Source organism: Leptonotus elevatus, chromosome 15, assembly GCF_054856555.1.
Source record: "Leptonotus elevatus isolate MCC_2025b chromosome 15, RoL_Lele_1.0, whole genome shotgun sequence".
Taxonomy (NCBI): domain Eukaryota; kingdom Metazoa; phylum Chordata; class Actinopteri; order Syngnathiformes; family Syngnathidae; genus Leptonotus; species Leptonotus elevatus.
In genome coordinates, this window is record NC_141253.1 from 9,280,945 (window position 1) to 9,299,240 (window position 18,296).

At 36.4% G+C, this 18,296-nt stretch overlaps 2 protein-coding genes across 3 annotated transcripts in view; one reads left to right on the top strand and one right to left on the bottom strand.

Annotated features, from left to right (window-relative positions):
- Window positions 1-9,440, top strand: part of rxraa (retinoid X receptor, alpha a) — a 95,032-nt gene extending 85,592 nt beyond the window's left edge. For both annotated transcript variants that reach the window (XM_086096539.1, XM_086096540.1), the window contains exons 9-11: window positions 1,243-1,334; window positions 3,149-3,254; window positions 4,428-9,440. In XM_086096539.1, the coding sequence (XP_085952665.1) occupies window positions 1,243-1,334; window positions 3,149-3,254; window positions 4,428-4,575 (346 nt within the window). In that variant the 3' untranslated portion in view covers window positions 4,576-9,440. The remainder of the gene's footprint in view (window positions 1-1,242; window positions 1,335-3,148; window positions 3,255-4,427) is intronic.
- Window positions 9,441-10,225: 785 nt separating this feature from the next.
- On the bottom strand, window positions 10,226-17,385 carry wdr5 (WD repeat domain 5). The gene is made up of 14 exons (XM_086097603.1): window positions 17,202-17,385; window positions 16,187-16,291; window positions 15,984-16,092; window positions 15,688-15,761; window positions 14,425-14,514; window positions 12,752-12,841; window positions 12,561-12,644; window positions 12,409-12,464; window positions 12,289-12,335; window positions 12,115-12,190; window positions 11,186-11,219; window positions 11,005-11,079; window positions 10,842-10,929; window positions 10,226-10,751 (listed from the first exon to the last, which is right to left on the bottom strand). Exons 2-14 carry the CDS (start codon window positions 16,262-16,264, stop codon window positions 10,651-10,653), a joined length of 1,002 nt encoding a protein of 333 aa, XP_085953729.1. The 5' UTR covers window positions 16,265-16,291; window positions 17,202-17,385; the 3' UTR covers window positions 10,226-10,650.
- Window positions 17,386-18,296: the final 911 nt, after the last annotated feature.

Consider the following 18,296-nt stretch of genomic DNA (forward strand, 5'->3'; position numbering starts at 1 on the left):
CACAATATTCTGTGGGCCTTGCAAAATCGGGAGCGAAGGGGGTTGCTTCAGTGAAAATGGATGGGAGTGAATGAGTTAATAATTATTATTATCATTATTATTATAAATGTTTTTTATATAGCCTATCATTATTTATGCTGACATGCAACCCAACACACTTAACAAGCAAGTTAAAAGACATGATATAAAACAAATACATGAAAATACATTCCAATACAATACACATTAAAATATATATACTATAGAGAATCAATCCATTTGAATGTTAAATTAATGTTATGTTGACGGATTTTGTTGCCTAAAGGAAGCATATTCAAAGAAAAAAGAACAGGACCAAGAATGCTGCCCTGCGGAACACCTTATTCAATATCAAACGTTACCTAAACTGACAAAAAAATCTATTCTGACAGGTATGAGTGAAACCAATCAGGAGTCGTGCCAAATAGACCCACCCATGTCTCAAGCCGTTAAAAATAAAATATTATGATCAATTGTCTAACAAAAATAAGAAAATAATGCTCTGTTTTGATGGAAACTCCGTTTGCAATGGCACCCTGCATTAACATATTATAATATCTAATTTAGAGAGAGAGAAAAAATAAAAGATAGAAGAGATCAAAGCAGATCATCATTTGTAAACAGTATTTTTTACACCTCTTGTCTCGGAATTTGGTTCTGTGAGTGGCCCATGAGTGTCTGTTGCTCTGCCGGTTAGTATCATCCCTTGAACAAGAGATTAAACTGGCAGGGGAATTAATAGCAATGTTGGAGTCATCTGTCAATATCTTTGCCAGTCTCTGTGCAATCTGCTGTCACAGCCTCAGGATATATTACATCTCCGTAACAAGTGTGGCGTGCGTTAAGATACACAGAGCTGATAATGTTTATTTATCTAAAGCTCTCCCGTTCCCTCTCGCTGTCTTCCTCATTTAAATGAGACAGATTATCATAAACACCCCAGTCTTTTTTTTTTTCTTCCTTCGTAGCAAATTGAATTACAATGAGTTTAGAGTGACAATCGAGAGAGACGGAATGAAGAGGGTGCGACTTTGTCGGAGAAGGGCGAAGAGTTTCCAGCGACTGAACGTTAGCTCTGTGACTTTCCTATTATGGAAAGCTTGTACTAAAATCAAGTAAAGGTCTGACAAGAGCTGACAGCAGCATTGATGATTAGGAAATTAGTTTTATGTCAATCACAATGTATATCATGTTATCTCCACCTTTTTGTGTCTTTGGGTGCAGAGTTCTCACAGAGCTGGTGTCTAAGATGCGGGATATGCAGATGGATAAGACAGAACTGGGGTGCCTTCGAGCGATAGTCCTTTTCAACCCAGGTAACTATGAGGGAGCTTTTCAGTGGCGCTTTGAACGAGCTGTACATAATCATCTCTAATAACGCGTTTTTTTTTTTATATATATATTTTTACTTTGAACCATCAACAATCAGATGGAGGAATTAGACCTCTAAACAGCAGAGACATGTCATGTTTGAAATCTGTTGTGATTCTGGAATGTTGTCAAAAACTGGAATGTAGCTTGGGGTTTTGGGACGCTGCCAGAAAATGGGGAACTGTTGCAGATCAAGTATTTACTCATCTCAGATGACAAAAAACAGGCGGCTGGCTGAAGTTTATATATATATATATATATATATTAGAGCTGTCAAACGATTAAATTTTTTAAACAGATTAATCACATTTTAGAATTGTGATTAATCACGATTAATCGCTTAATAAAAAAGGTTTGTTTTTTTTATCAACATTTTTTCCCCGCCAAAAATCGGTTAATTATTTTGACATTTAATGTTATGAGGACGTCTTCCACATTTTTGATCCACTGCACACGCTCATTCTCTTTTTCTAATCAGTTAATTACTTTCATAATTAAAAATGGGGGGGGTGGTGACCCCGATATTTTGACATGAACAAATATTCTAAAGGTGATACGCAAACATTTATTAAATGCTTTACTTTAATGCATGTAATTATGTTTATTGCCCAAACAACCTGTGCTACCTGAAATTTAGCCATCAGCTGTCACGCTAAAGTATAATCTGTGGTCAAAATTAATAGTGTGATTAATCTGCATTCATTCACGATTAATGCGATAATTTCTTGTGATTAATTAATCAGTTAACGCTTTAACTTTGACAGTTCTAATATATTATAGATTTTTTTTTTTAATGGGTCTTCAAAAACACATGTATGAAATTAATAGATTTTTTTAAGTACTCCTACTTTTCATTTTATTTGGTTAAAAAATATGTTTGTTTTATTTAATTGTATTTGGTTATTTTGCTAGTTTTCTTTAACTATAATAACTTTGGTGTAAATGTTCCCATCGAGTGTAGTGTAGCTCTAGCTAGTTGCGAAGTGAATTTACTATTTCTACACTGCTACATGAGAAAATTACATTTTTTGGTCCATGTTGAGTTGTTAGTTAAACAGGCAAAAATCGAACACATTTTTTTCAATTCAATTTTTCAATTCTCGTGAAACGAAGCCTGCCGCAACATCTTCTCTGACCCGAGCTTCATGTTACAAACGAACAACACGCCAAAGTAAGCCATTAAACCAAACCACCAACATGACCCAGTGTGGGATTCCCCATCCCTCTGAGGCCAACGTGGATCAGACCACACCAGACACACTGATCCTCTGTGTTCCACTTTTTTGTTTGGGGACTCCGCCGGCCGGGCCTGCTGGCCCCGCTTCACTTCTTTTGCCTGAGTCCTTGTTAATTAGAGTTCACCAGATTGTTCTGACAGAAGAAAAAAAAAAGGGAGTGCTTCATTCTCAGTGTGTGTCATCTTGAGTTCAGCCATTAGTGGGAAATGTTTTTTTTTGTTGTTGTTTTTTGGTTCAATCGACAACGTCATTAAAAAGGAGTGCTAATTGCACAAAATGCAAAGGTACGAGAGGTCCTCACAGGGCCGGGAGGTTAAAGCTCAACTTGTCTATCACAAACTCCTGCCCTTCATCTGTGTTTCACAGCAGGAGGTGAGAAATTGATTGCCACTTTCATAACAGTAGGCTCCCCTCTACCCGAAATAATAAACGGTAACCCCTCAAGTGAAAAAATAAAATAAAATGTTGATTCTCGTGTTGTTTCTGACTTACAGCTGTCATTTGTGTGCGTCTCTTCCCAGACTCCAAAGGTCTGTCAAACCCAAGTGAGGTAGAAGCTCTCAGAGAGAAAGTCTACGCGTCTTTAGAGGCCTACTGCAAACACAAGTACCCTGAGCAGCCTGGCAGGTATGACAACGCTTACGATTTAAAAAGTCAAAATGACCTTGCCGAGTTTCGAACTGATCATTTTCTACCGTGATAAAAAAAATATTAAAAAAATACCATTTAAGCTTTAGCTGCTCGGCGTCTAAAGGGAGAAAAAGCACTTTGAGTTGTTTATTTTCATTATATGGTGCTATATAAGTTGACTTGACTTGACTCTCTGCCACAAGACACTCGGCTGACTGGCAACAAAATATTAATGTTCGCTTCTTTTATTAATTCCACAATTTTTTTTATTTCTTTATTTCCTTATCGTCCGCCGCATTTTTTTTTTTTAATGGTACGCGCATTTTTTTTTTTTAATGGTACGCTGAAAATTCCACCCTTCCAAGCGTAAAAACTTCTTTTTTTTTGCCCACATTAGGCCTTTTTTCTAATTTGTACTATTCCATTCAGGTTTATTTTTGCAATTCTTGAAATTTTTAATAAAAATAGGTGGTAGTGCGTCACAAAAAAAAAATGCCCCTATGTATGAGAATATTTTAAAATAGACCTCTTCATTGATATTGTGCCTAATAATACGGTTATGGGGTTATACTAATGGTCCGTTACAGCTGTGCAATTAATTGAAATTCAATTACAATTTCAATTATTACACTCCACAGCAAAATCGTAAAAAAAAAAAAAGATGATTAATACTAATTTCTGAGTTTTTTAAATTTAAAAGAAAAAATTAAAAAATAATTGTTTCATCCAAAAGGAACTTGCATAATTATAGTGTTTCAAAGAATTGTATATTTGTAATAATATTTTTTATTAGTTTTTTACGTTTAAACATAAAACTCCCAACTTCAAGTTTTTGCCGACATAAATAAATAAATATATTTTATTATTGAGTCCAAAAGGAACTTAAATAATTAGTGTGTGTTGTTTTTTTATTGGTCTTAATATTTTTAAATGCTTAAACATTTCCTTGTTTTGTACCAAAAAATTTATACTCCGTTTGAATCACCGTGATTTGAATTTTTGCCCAAATAATCGTGATTATTATTTTTGTCCTGCGGTGCGTAAAATACGGTACTATAAATTGCTTTAACTATTGACAGCAAACTCTGCAAAATGCGTACTGAGCTAAAGTGCTCTTAACCTTCCCTCCATGCGTCCTCCTGCTAACTTCATCACTTGGCTGTGTGACAGATTCGCCAAGCTGCTGCTGCGGTTACCGGCACTGCGCTCCATCGGCCTCAAGTGTCTGGAACACTTGTTCTTCTTCAAACTCATAGGCGACACGCCCATCGACACCTTCCTCATGGAAATGCTCGAAGCGCCGCATCAAATGACATAATAGCGGAGAGGGCGGAGCCCCGTCGTCTTCATTTCCCTGCAGGGTCCTTTTTTTCTTTTTCTTTTTTTTTTTTTTTGCCACTGAGAGACCCATCATGGGACGGTGAACATTTTCCCCCTTCGCCATCAATCCCCGGAAACAAAAAAAATTCATTATGGGTGTGTTTTTATACCTTGTAAAGTACTATCAATAAGAATTCTATATATAAATATATCAGCAGAATATGCGGTGGAGAGAAGACAAAAGCAATGTACTGAGCCATTCTTAGCATTTTCCCAGCATCTTGACAAGACGACTCAGCATCCTCAACCACACAACGCTCGCCGGGTGTACGCAAAAGACGGTGCGGACGTCATGTTGAGACCCTCGGCCTGGTGAGCAGGACAATCGGACGCAAACTCTTGCTCGTCATCAAAACAAACTGCAGGTCCTTGCCCGACTGGACTCAACACGTCTTGCACTAAAAAAAAAAAAAAAAAATATGGTGTCAGCTTTCTGGGATGTGGATGTTAACTTGACAGGTGTGCTGCAAAGACTGCAAGTGTTAAAAGAACCTCAGGTGTCTGGCCCAGGTCCAAACCAATCCAACCATGTCTTACTGTATCAACACTGTGCAACAACATCGGCGAGGGCGACTTTACCAATCGGCCTAATCAGGAAAATGTTGTGATCCGCCTCGAGATGCTGAATTGGGGGTGGGTGGGGGGCATGTTATGTATGTACAATCCGCACAGTTGTTTGTGCGCACAGGAAGAAGCCAGGCAGTTGTCAGTTGACACGACCGGCAACTGATATTCGAACATTCTGCCTTTTTTTTTTTATTAATTTTTTTTATTTTTTATCTTTGCAGCAGAAAAAAATATTGCGTGTTCATTGTTCAGTGTTCATTTCAGCAGTCGCCCCTCTCATTGATGTGAATTCCGTGTGGAGGACCAAAACTGCCGAAAATAAATAAATGACTAAATAAATAAAACTTAAATTAAAAACAGATATAAAAAATAGAATTCCAAAATTATATTATATATTTTATATATATATATAAATACAAAATAAATAAATACAAAAATAAAAACGACATTCTAAAAATAAATAAATATAGATAGATAGATAAAGAATAGTTTTTTTGTTAAATTTTTTAATTATATTTTTGTATATAATTCAAAAATGTAATTAAAAAATTAATATAAACGGAAACAACAACATATATATATATCCCTAAATAAATAAATAAAAGTAAGAATAAATACAAAAATAAAAAACGAGATTCAAAAAATTTAAATAAATATTTGTTTTTCATATTTGTATTTATTTTACTTTTATGTATTTATATAGATAGATAGATAGATAGATAGATAGATAGATAGATAGATAGATAGATAGATAGATAGATAGATAGATAGATAGATAGATAGATAGATAGATAGATAGATAGATAGATATTTTTTTCTCTATTATTTTTTCCATTTATATTTTTTGGTATCAAATTTATGAATGATATATTTTTATATCCATTTTTATTTTCACTTGTATTCATTTATTTATTCATTTATTTATTTTAAATTTTCGGCACTTTTGGTCCTCCATAATTCCAACCGCCACCTCTCAAGCGCTCAACACCGCAGGTGTCAGCTTCTCAACGTCACCTCATCTCTTTCTAGGCAGGAAGTTACAACCAGAAACAGTATTTGACGTCTTTTGTTTTGTTTTTGTTCCATTTCAGAGCAAGCACTGCACTATTACCTCAGTTCGTTGACCCTCCTCACCCACTGACAGTATACATTGAAAGAGAAGCGCTTGTCATTGCAGCAGAGCGGTTGTTTGTTTATATGTTACTTTTGCACTTAAGCTCACGGCACAGCTGACGTCAACGCAATTGACCTCCCGAGTTGGGAATTTGGCCCAATCAGGATGGCCCCACTTATTTTCCTCCTCAACTTGCTGTCTCGAATGAGGAAAGATGAAATCTCATATTCTGCTGTTCCATCCTCACCATTCTCACTTCATGCAGATGTTTGGCACGTTGCTCTCCTCACATCCCACCACTCATTATTGGCTTTACATAGGACAGCTTCTTTTTTCATTTTTTTTTTTCATCTCCAATTATGTATATACAGTATATATAGATTATGGAACAACGGAGTCAAGGGGACATGTTGAATATGAGAGGGGAAAAAAGAACACTAAAAAAGATTATAATTTCATGAATTTTCTTTTTGATCTGCATGTTCTTTCCTTTCATAAGCACTTTGAAGCACTGTGTTGTATTAATACTAAGGAGGTGTAACAGAGTCGGGGCTGTGCCACTTGTCAGTTTAATTCCAATCCTGGAGTACTTCTCACCCCATTTTACTTCTTTTATTAAAAGAGGGTGTTGAAGACATTCTGATCTTCAGTTTAATGAATCTTACTAATCACATTGTTGTACTCGTTTCCGAAGGCCACGTGCAAAATAATGAAGAAAAATATATTACGTACAAAAATCATAATCAAACAACATGGTTGTAATTGTATGAGAATTAGTCATATTGCTAGAATTTGAGTATTTTTAAGTCATGTGTGCTTAGTATCAATTGCACAAATTAACTATGGCCCGACTTGGCCGTGCATTTGAAGGCAAATGTGGGATAAACATTCTTGACGAGAAAATACGTTCAAACTTGTTTTCAAATACGTATTTAAATACGTATCAAACGTACTTGTACAAATACATTTAAAGATACTTGTAAATATGATTTGCAAAAACGTACTTGAAGGCTAATTGCTAAAAACGCAGCATTTTTTTCCCCCCATAATGCTTGCATGTGCAAGCTTAATTTTTTTTAAGCATTTGCCCTACATTATACCAATATGTTTGAAAATTAAGTAAACGTTGTTTAGCCGCAATTTTGATGATTTATCAATATGTCTGCAGTGCATGATTTCAGTTTGACCTTCTTTTTTCCCATAATGCCACAGGGAATTAATTGGGCATATTTGTGTATTTGCAAATACATTTAAACATACAAAATGCAAATATACGTTTATGCATATTCACCAGTAACAAATTGACAGTTCTATTTGGACTTTCTCACAATATTAACCTTTATTCCTGCCAGGAGGTCAAAACATCAGAACTAAAGTTCACCCAATATCAATTCTGATAGTTCTCACAAAGGTCGCGGGTGGTTACACCCTGGACTGGTCACCAGCCAATCGTAGGGCCAGAACTAATATTGTGACTATATTCTCATAACATTACAACTTTTTTCTTGTAATTTTCTTACGATATTTTCTCTTCAATGTGGCCTAAATACTCCTAAACAAAAGAGCAATCTAGCTTAAGTCTTAAACTATTCTAGTGGCACCCCGGTGACTCTGCTACTCTCAAGACAGCAATGACGTCATGCCCATGTTTGAGGTTTTGTTGATCCCGATGGAAATTCTGGACACGTGTGTATAACTCTCTTGTCTTATTATACAGCCCTTTCAAAAGCAAGCCCCTCAAATTGGTCCCAAGGCAAAGAGCATGTAAAAACCAGGGATGACCTTCTTGCCCCCTCTAGTGGAGGAGAATCTGCACTGCAACACCACGAGTTTTTATTATTATTGTTTTTCATCATCTTGACAGAGGCGGCACTTTCTCACAGGGTTTATGTGGCACAGTCTCCGTGCTTGCTATTGCCAAAAAGAGAGGGAGGGAGAGAGAGAGAGAGAAAAAAAAGGAGCAATAACTATTCATGACTTATTGGGGTTTCTCTGCAAGCAAGGTGGCCTGTATTATTAATATGAACTATCCAGGTGACAGTATTGACTGCCAGTGTGAGCTCAGTTTACAGTACAGTATTTATATATTAAATGTATGCATACAAAAAAAAAATAAGGATAATTTGTATGTTGAAAAAAAAAACTTTTTTTGGAGGAGTGTTTCAGCTTTTTAGCCAGAATTTCTAGCCACTAGTTTCCCCAAAATAACTTAACATCGAAAATAAAAGAAAAAAGACCTCTCTTTGAAGGTCTTTTAAGCCATAAAATGTGGATGAGATGTAAGCTCACCCCCCCAAACAAAAAATAAAACATAAGAAATGATAACCTTCATAGACGCTTCATAATGTAAAAGCTATATTTTGTTAATATGTATATGTGTATATATTTATAAATAAATATATCAGCAGATCTGTTTCTTGAGTATGTCCAGCATTGATAGAGGAAGAGGAGTCTTTCAGACCAAAATAATTCCACGCCAGTTTTCTGGTGTCTTTACACGATTATCAAGGAAGGCAATTTTGTGCATTGCAGCCTTTTGAAAACAACAACCAGCAGAATCCCAGTAGCCCAAAATGTGTACAATAACAACAACCAGCTCTTCAGCAGACTAATGGGACCTCAAACTCTACAGAAAAGAAGACGGTTATGGACATTAACCTCCTCAAAGTGTATGTTTTGCTTGGCAATTGTATGTTCGAAAATGTAATCAGGAAAAAAATAATAAGCTGAATTTGTGACACAATCACTGCTTTGTTTGGTGCAGACAGTTAACTATTCAAGAGAAATGTAAAAAAAAAAAAACATTGAGAGGGAAAAAAATATATATTTTTGTAGAAAAGTAAATTTTATCCCTTGCTTATGTACTCGTTTTTGTCCCGTTCTTCTTGTGGGCTGATGTTTACGCGGACAATAATGTTGAGGAGGAGCCGGCACCTTGCTAATAAACTGTGGCTTTTTACATTGCCGTGTTTTGACTTATCGCCGCCAAGTGGCAAACTGTCCCGTCATAATTTTGTGTCGACTTTTAAGGAGATGGAATTTATGTCATCTGTTCTTTGTGTGTTGTCCACTGTTTCATGGACAGAGAAAAACATGTATTAAAAAAACAACATCAAAGTGAACATGGCTGCTAGCTTTTGTGAGAATAATACAACAGGGGCGCTAATACTCTTCTTCGTCTATTATTTATGGACACAGCGCCCCTAGTGTTCACACATCACAACTGATTTTCTTGTATTACAGGTAGGGAACATGAAGTTGCGATTTTTATTTTTTTTTTTACTTCTCTAGTTGGTGCTCTTGGTTTAAAATGCAAAAGCAAGTGCAATGAAACGTGATTTAATTTCCACTGCATCTTCAAAACAAGAGTGCCATTTAGAGGAGTAAAAAGAAAAATCACAAGTGCTTCATTAGTGCATTACAAGTTGCAAAGATTGGTTTAGAATATGTGTAACTATTACTTTAAATCAGATGAACAGTTTACACACAATTAAACACAGTATTTAGTTTACAAGTGTAATACACTCCATACTTATTGTCCAGATTTAAGATTTTTTTTTTCAGCTACTAATAAAATCAGGGTGGTTTTTTTCTAAATAATATAGGAACAAATTATATATATATGTTTTTAAAATGATAGGTTGGTTTGCATATCATGATGGGGGCGGGTCATCACTATAAGGCACAAATCATGCTAAATGATCATTCTAAACCATATACAATAATGCAATTGTCTGAATTTCACCTTTGCACACAGTAAGACAAAAGCACGTGAATTTTTGGTAATGAAGTTTACAGTACATTTGTTTTGCATATATGTACCCAAAAAAAAACTCCAATGTATGGGGCACCTTGTTTATTAGAAAACCATAATCAAGATTGACATCACTAGACAATAACACATACATAAAAGGCAAAAGTAGTAACCTTTTATTTTGTTTTCTTGCACAGGACATAAGTGAATTGTCATGAGCCGTGTTGTCACTGACGTTAAAAGTTTTGTCCAATAATACTGAAGCACTAGAAATGGTGTCATCAAGTTTGTTAAATTATCCATTTTGTTAAATGACAAAATGTGTGGTGTAGGGAGGCTGCGAGACACAAAAGCACATGGATTTATGATTGCATGTTGTGCGAGACAAAATGCCTAACAGATTTTTTTATTTTTTTCCACTGAAGGGGATTCATTTTTCGCATCGTTGCTAAAGTTCGTTCCCTGGAAGCTCTGCATCCAGCACAAGCTCACTGGTGGGAAGAAAAAGTCCTCTTTTTTTTATACATATAAAAAAAAAATGAAAAAAATTCTAAAGAAAAAATATGAATAGCCAGACTTTAGCAATCACTTTTCCAAAGCTTGATGGTTTTGTCATTTTCTAGTGCGGCCGATGCGATGATGTTCTCTGTCGGGTGGCAGGCGGTCGAAATGACCACATCTGGAATTTTGAAAAGGAAAATTTGATTTAAAAAATATATATAAATAAATAAGTAAAAGCTATTCAGACTGAGCCCTTTGTTAGCAGTACCTGTGTGGCCCGGCAGTTTCTGCACGATCTCCTTGGTCTGCAGGTTCCAGATGTACACCATATTGTCCTCAGAGCCCGACACGATCCACTGCGAGGGAGCACATTTGGTCTCAAGTTACCACAACAAGAAAAGAAAAAAAACGTGTCTTCCATTTCACCTGACCTTTCCACCTGTGACCGAGAAGTTGGCAAATACGCAGTACTTCTCATTTTTATGGCCCGTGTACGTCTTCAAGCACTGCAAAGTTGAAGCAACAAAGAGGAGGAATTAAGCAACGCCGTGATTGGGATTAAAAGTCGGCTAACTGATTTAATTTTATTTTACTCAGGCAGAGCATTCGTACCTTTCCTTTGCTGTAATCCCACAGCTTCAGTGTGCTGAGGGGCAAAATACCAACGGAGACAGTTAAGCAAGACAAAGAAACAACGCTCACATGCGGGGTTCCACAAGGCTCCCTTCTTGAACCACTTTTATTTAATAATCTACATGCTTCCCCTTGTTAAGATTATGGAGCATCACAGCATCCCTCGATGAACATCTCTCAATGGCAACGCGAGTAGCCTAAGGCATGGGTGTCAAACTCCGGTCCTGCAGGTTTTGGATGTTTCCGTTCTCCAACACAGCTGATATACGATCAGCATATCAGCAAGCTCTGCATAAGCCTTTTATATTTAAATTATACGTTTTCATACTCTTGTTAACAAAAGTGGAAAAAATATGTTAAACTAATAGAAATAGTTTAAATGATTTTTTTATGTTTATAGCCGTCAATGGCAGTGAATGAATAATAAATAAATAAAAACATTATAAAAAATTTGGGGCGTCAGGCGATTAAAATTTGTAATTGTAATTAATCGCATGACTTCACGAGTTAACTCACGATTAATCACAAATTTTATATCTGTTCTAAATGTACAATAAAAAAAAAATCAGTTTTCATACTCTTGTTAACAAAAGTGGAAAAAATGTTAAAGCTAATAGAAAAAGTTCAAATGAATTTTTGACGTCTATAGCCGTCAATGGCAGTGAATGAGTTAACATGGCTAAAAGCTCCAAAAAGTAGATGTTTCATGTTGCTGTCCCTTTAAGCTTATCCACGTTACTTCTGTACTAGTTATTTAAAAATGAAATCGGTTGTGTTAAACAGGATTTTTGTTTTCATTATTTACATCAATATTTCAAAAAGGTCATTTCTGAGCAGAAATGTGAATAAAGTGATTGACGGGAGGGGGGGGGGGGATCAATATGAAGGGGCGTTGTTTGGTTACTCACTTATCCAGCGTGGCAGCCAGGATGTATTTCCCGTTGGGAGAAAACTTGACAAAGGACACAGGAGGGTTGTCGTCATCTAACACAAGCAACACAAGCCAACATTTGCACCAATTGTGACATTCAACTTTTTATGTCTTTTTATGAATTGAATAAACAACAATTGTGTCAGCGTACCTATTAAGGTTTTTAAGCACTGTCCGGATGCTGTGTCCCAAATTCGGCTGGGAAAAAAAAAGAAAAAGAGTTTGTATCCATTCTTTGTAGCAATTATGATACGTGTTGGTTGGTTCTCACCAAAGTCCGTCGTAGCTGCTGGACACGATCAGTGAGCCGTCCCTGTTGAAATGGACCTAAAAAGGAGCAGAAACGGATGATCCCGTTTCGTGTGATTCGTTCATCGTTCCATGTTGAGAGCTGGTCAACAAAAGCGGCGCAAACATCCTTACAGCAGAGACGGGGTCCGAATGAGCGGGCAATGTTTTCAAACACTTGCCAGTTTTCACGTCCCATATTCGCACACTCTCGTCAAACTGGGAGAAAGTAAAAAAAATAATAATAATCATTTTGAACATGTTATGCTCAAATTCCTTTAATTCCTGGTGGTTTTCTAAGACGAAAAAAAAATAAGTGTACTCACCGATCCCGACACAATAAGATTGGACTGCGGGTTGAAGTTGCAGCAGAACACGTAGTTGCTGTGACCTTTCAGGGTCTTTAGGCATTTCCCCTACAGACACAGAGAGGGAGAATTATTGCTGACCCCCAATATGCACACACACATTCAAGATAGTCAATAAAATGTAGCTGGGTCCCAACTATTATCACACAGCTGATTCAGCAGATATGCCTTGACACACTCTCAAACTAATAAAATCATCACCAGAGCCCAAAAGCGAGCAGGCCAGTAAATCGTCGCGAGTGCAAGTTCAAAACGATGGAACATAAATCGAGGTTGTTTAGCTCAATGTGGAATGCTCATTTGAAGCCATAGTATGAAAAATAACGCAGTGCTGGGACATAAAGTACAGTGGAACATTGGAAGGCAAACATTCCATACATTGCCAAATACTGGCTGACCTACGATTTAAAAACGTATTTTCCAACTGTCACGAATTTGGGTGACAACGGCATAATGCAAAAGTGAGTCAGCAAATGTGCCTTTCAAATGCCATATTAACTTTGCTCGCTTCATTTAAAAATAATAATAATAATAATAATAATCACCCGGCAACTGCTCACCCGGGTTTCTGCAGGTATCGGCAAGTCTAATTTAATGATTTCTAATGCAACTTAAAATAAATTTAACGGCCATGTCATACTATATATACATACATGCATGCATGACGCTGCTATGAGAAAAACACTTATGTCCATTTTTTCCCAATTTTACGTTTTTGGGATATACGCATTCAGTTCCATACCAAAAACATACAAATGTAAAAAAATAAAAAAAATAAAAATTTTAAGACAAAAATGGACATGAGTGTTTTTCCACATAGCAGCAACGATATACGATTCATATATTAGGGTTGTCAGTTGATTAAAACATTTTTTGATCGGAATTAATCACGATCTCCATAGTTAACTCATGATTAATCGCAAATTTAATTCACGTTTATGTACTTTTTAAAAAAGTTTTTACATACTCTCGTTAATTAACATAAAACTGGACAAATGTGGTTTTAAAATACAAATGTGGTTGTATCTTTTCGACCATTGACAGTAATTTTTTTGTAAATATTTCATATTATATTATTTTGAAGTTAAAAATATTTACTTAAAGTTAAAAGGAGTGTAAATCATTGAGTCATACATTTGTGTTACTGTTGTGGTAGTTTTCTGCCACTAGGGGGCATTAGTGTGGAACAGTAAAAAAAATTGTTTCAAATTCAGGGCAACTCGGTGACTCCTGGCCATTTTGTTCATTGTATATTAGTCACCAATCCTCACAAATACATATATTTTTAATCATATTTATTATTGCTAGATTGCGTTTTAGGGACTCTTTTGTACAACGGCGTACGTAAAATAAAGCATGAACAACATTAATTAAAAATGTGCATGTCATTTTTTGACATCATATTTAATGCTTTTTATGCCATTTTATAATAATAATAGAATAATAGTTTATTTAAAATAGCAGTTTAGTCATAATAGGGTTTTTTTTTGTCTAGTTTTGCGACATGACCTTGTGTCCCAAAGTTTTGTGGCAAACCACCAAAGAGAATAACAAGGTTGTTCTTCCAGTTTATCGTGGAAAAACAACTTCTGCAAAGTCACCACACAGACGACACGGGTCGCAGAATGTACCGAGCTGACGTCCCAGATCTTCAAGGTCTTATCGTCGGACGCGGACACCAGGAGGTTGGAGTCGGACGACCAGGCCACGTCGGATATGCCCTGTGGGATTCAGGGGAATGTGCTGTGAGAAGGACCCGCTTGCGCATGCTCATTTCGGCCACACAAATGCAAACACGAATGGCCCTCTGTCAGATCAAATGTCGCAAAATATATTTTCTGATTCATATTTTTATTCACATACCACAACGGCTTACTGGTTTTAAAAGGTCAAGGTTTCAATAACTTTTTTTTTTACTTCCTTTTTGAGCTGTCATTTTAATACCACCATATTTCTGCTCATCGCCCCATACTTAAAGGTATAAACATTAGTGCAATGTCTCATCAGTATGATACAGAGCTAAACAAATGCAAACTACAACCAGAATCATAAATATGTCAAATTAATGTTTCTTGCATGCTTACGTGATGTGCCAAACACTGTGGTCACTGAACATATCTAATTATGTTATAGCTTTTCCTGGGGGTTAAAAGCCAACTTGTATGTGCCGTCATGTGGCACAAGGAACGTTACATATATTTATTGGAATCATGATTTTACTACTACATTCGCCTAGATTAGTGATCAGTTATAGCACATTCCGACTTGTGTACAAATTTGGTTTACGTCACTGCAACTGTTCAATTAATTGAAATTTTATATTTTATATATATATATATATATATATATATATATATATTACAATTTCAATTATTACACCCCACAATTACAAAATCATAAAATAAATGATTACTAATACAAATTTTTGAGTTATTAAATGTACAGTTGCACCTTTTTTTAATTTTAAAATAATTCACTTAATAAATTTGTTTCGGGAAGGAAGGAATTTGCATAATTGTAGTATTTAAAAATATACATATATTTGTCTTAATATTTTTTTATTAGTTTTTCTTATTTTGTACCAAAAAATTAATAATCGTCCTACTGCACAGTGCACAAGCTCTCCTCCAACTTCAAGTTTCTGCCAACATAAATAAATAAATATATCTTTCTAAATATATGTTGTTATAAATTCCGTTTGGTCCAAAAGGAACTTAAATAATTATAGTGTTTCCAATTTTTTTTAATTGGTCTTAATATTTTTAAATGCTTAAACATTCTCTTGTTTTGTACCCCCAAAAAATAATAATTTGAATAATCGTGATTTCAATTATTGCCAAAATAATCGTGATTATTATTTCCCCCCATAATCGATCAGCCTTAGTTCAACTTACAAGTTTGTGTCCGGATATGGTTTTCTCAAACTTGCCATCATAAGCGCCCCAGATTTTGATGAGTTTATCAGCAGCTGTATAGAAAAAGGACACAAGCATCCACAGGTTGTTTTAGATATGAGAATGCAAACAGTGAGGAGCTTGAGTAGGGTTGCAAAGTGGTGGACATGTTGCAGTACATTTCCAGAAAACATATGTAAAAAGAACTTTAGCAAGTTTGAAATATTTTAGCGAACAGGCCATTCTTTTTGCACAATCTTAAAGTTATAGTCATAGAAGATGGCTGACGAGCTTACAAGAGCTGGCGAGCCACTCCCCACTGGGACTGAACTTGACAGAGGAGACGGCTTTAGTATGGCCTGCTAGTGTAAACTTCAGTCCGTAGTTGGGCTTGGCAGGTGCTGACTGCAAAAGAATATATGACAGATAATCACCAAATATGGCGGGCAAAAAACTGCAATTTGGTCATTTTTCTTCATTGTATTGAAGTCTGGCCAACCTTGCCCTGAGTGGAAGATGCTGTCGTCCCCACTGGAGGTTTTGTGTCAGTCTCAGGCTTCTTGTCTTCTGTTGCCATGGCAATGGAGGAAGCATCAACTGTGCACTGTCAGTAAATGCACAATATAGTGCAATCAGTATTTATGTGCAAGAGGACCTTCAAGGTGGTGAGGCAATGAGCAATCTCAAAAGCTCAGAGGCTTTTTGTCCACAAAATGAAAGGAGCCATCTTGTGTTACCACTCGCTAAGTGTGCCTAACTAAAGTGTGCACTAAAAGTGAAGTTCGTGCTTTGAGAGGCTCTCGTTACTGCATACAGGAATCCTGGCATAAAACATACACTAATAACAGTGTTTTTAGTGGAAATAAATAAGATGTCGGTAACAGTGGCAACGCAAGATGGTTGTCCCCTGGCATTGAGTCCACACCATCATATATCAGAACAAGTTCCCAAACCCAAGATGCACAAAATACTAAAAAATGCTATGGGGGTAATACGTTTAAAAATGTAAACAAAATGTTTAAATAAACTGCTCCGGGGAAAGAAAAACAAATGGTTCATTGCTACTTCCGGTGTCTCACAGGAAGTTGCGCCCATAATCATTACTATATCTGTTGCAACTTACAAGCACCACCTCAAGACAATTTTGGAGCGAAGTAAAATGTTACTGTACGCCAAATCAAATAAGTTATTGTTCAAACTAAAACCATGATCGGGAAAGAAATACCATCAGAGAAATTCAACCATTCCCTGACATGCAGCTCTGATAGTCAAGCTAACATGCTATGCTAACGCTACAACCTCTCTACTATATTGCCCAGCGTTTGGCATAAAAACGACAATATTGTCATCTTAAAGCTTTATGAATTTACAGTTTACATGCAGGAGCTACAAGTTGCTAGCGCTCGATCAGCCGACCGCTACCCACGCACTAATGCTGTTGACAAACTGAGTTAACTACTATGCAGCGGCCCTCATTTCACACAATGAGGCGTCGTACATAAATCGATACTCACGGGGATTTAATTGACTTTTGGCGTCTGCTTGCCGCTCCTCATAAATTACCGGTATGAATATGTGCACGTGTTTTGGCGTCAAAACAATTAGGGAGAGCCGAATGTGTTTACTGCTGGACGTTTGCTGTTAAGTAGCAGCGACGAAAAGCGGGGAATGTGCTGCTGCAGTGGTGCCCACAGCGCATGCGCGATTTAGCTCTGAGATACGGGCCGCCAGTAGGGACAAAAAAAATAACGGGCACAAACGTCAATATGTAAAATAGAACGTAATTTTCAATGCTGTGTTTTTGCCCTCTTGAGAAATCTAATTTTAAATATCAAAGATAACCCAAATAAACAAAAAAAATAGTGTTTGCACGGTTATTTTAATTATTAAAGCGTTTGCTGAATTCAAGATGAAGAGACAGATTTAAGGCTACTCTCCGTGTTGATTTGTTCTCCAGTAAACTCTATACCTTTATCTTAAATTTGAAGGGAGAATTAAAATAATTTTTCAATAAAGGGTTCTGTGAATGTGCATATTGATACAATTATTAATATTGTTTTTCTGTTTTACATATATATATTCTTTAAAGTGTTTTTGATTTTAGTTAGATCAATAAAACTGTGGTAGAATGTGGTCTGTTTTCCCCCTAAGGAAGTGAGGTGTCAGAATCCACACAGCAGGTATGCGAGAATCTCTGGAGCCAGCTCTCCCGAGGTCAATAGTTTATCTAGGAAGCCAATTGTATACCTCATGTTTGTTAAGGACTGGAAGAACTCAATAGGAGTTGGCCAGATTGTATCTCACTCTGCTGACAGGACAAGATCAAAAGGGGGGCCTGGTAGAGGGAGAAGGGGGGCCAAGTGTGGTCCACAGCCAGGAGGAAGAGATAAGAGAGGGGGGTGTAGAATTGGGGTGACAGGAAATATCACATGCTGAGAAAGGGCCGAATGGTCAATGAGGGGGAGGGAACCATATGTATAAATGCACGCATGAAATTTGTAAAGAACACATCTGTGGGTGAGCTGCGATGATTGAGCAGTACTACAGGTGACTTTCAGAATCTGAAATAAAGCTGGCAAACTTGTTCACAGATTTCCACTTTGAATTTA

Excerpts from the sequence above, each read along its gene's own strand:
- wdr5 (XM_086097603.1), bottom strand. The coding sequence starts at position 16,264 with ATGGCAACAGAAGACAAGAAGCCTGAGACTGACACAAAACCTCCAGTG. Across the intron at positions 12,645-12,751 it reads ATCTTATTGTGTCGGGATCG|TTTGACGAGAGTGTGCGAAT; the intron begins GTGAGTACACTT and ends ACTTTCTCCCAG. Across the intron at positions 11,220-12,114 it reads CTGGCTGCCACGCTGGATAA|CACACTGAAGCTGTGGGATT; the intron begins GTGAGTAACCAA and ends TTTGCCCCTCAG.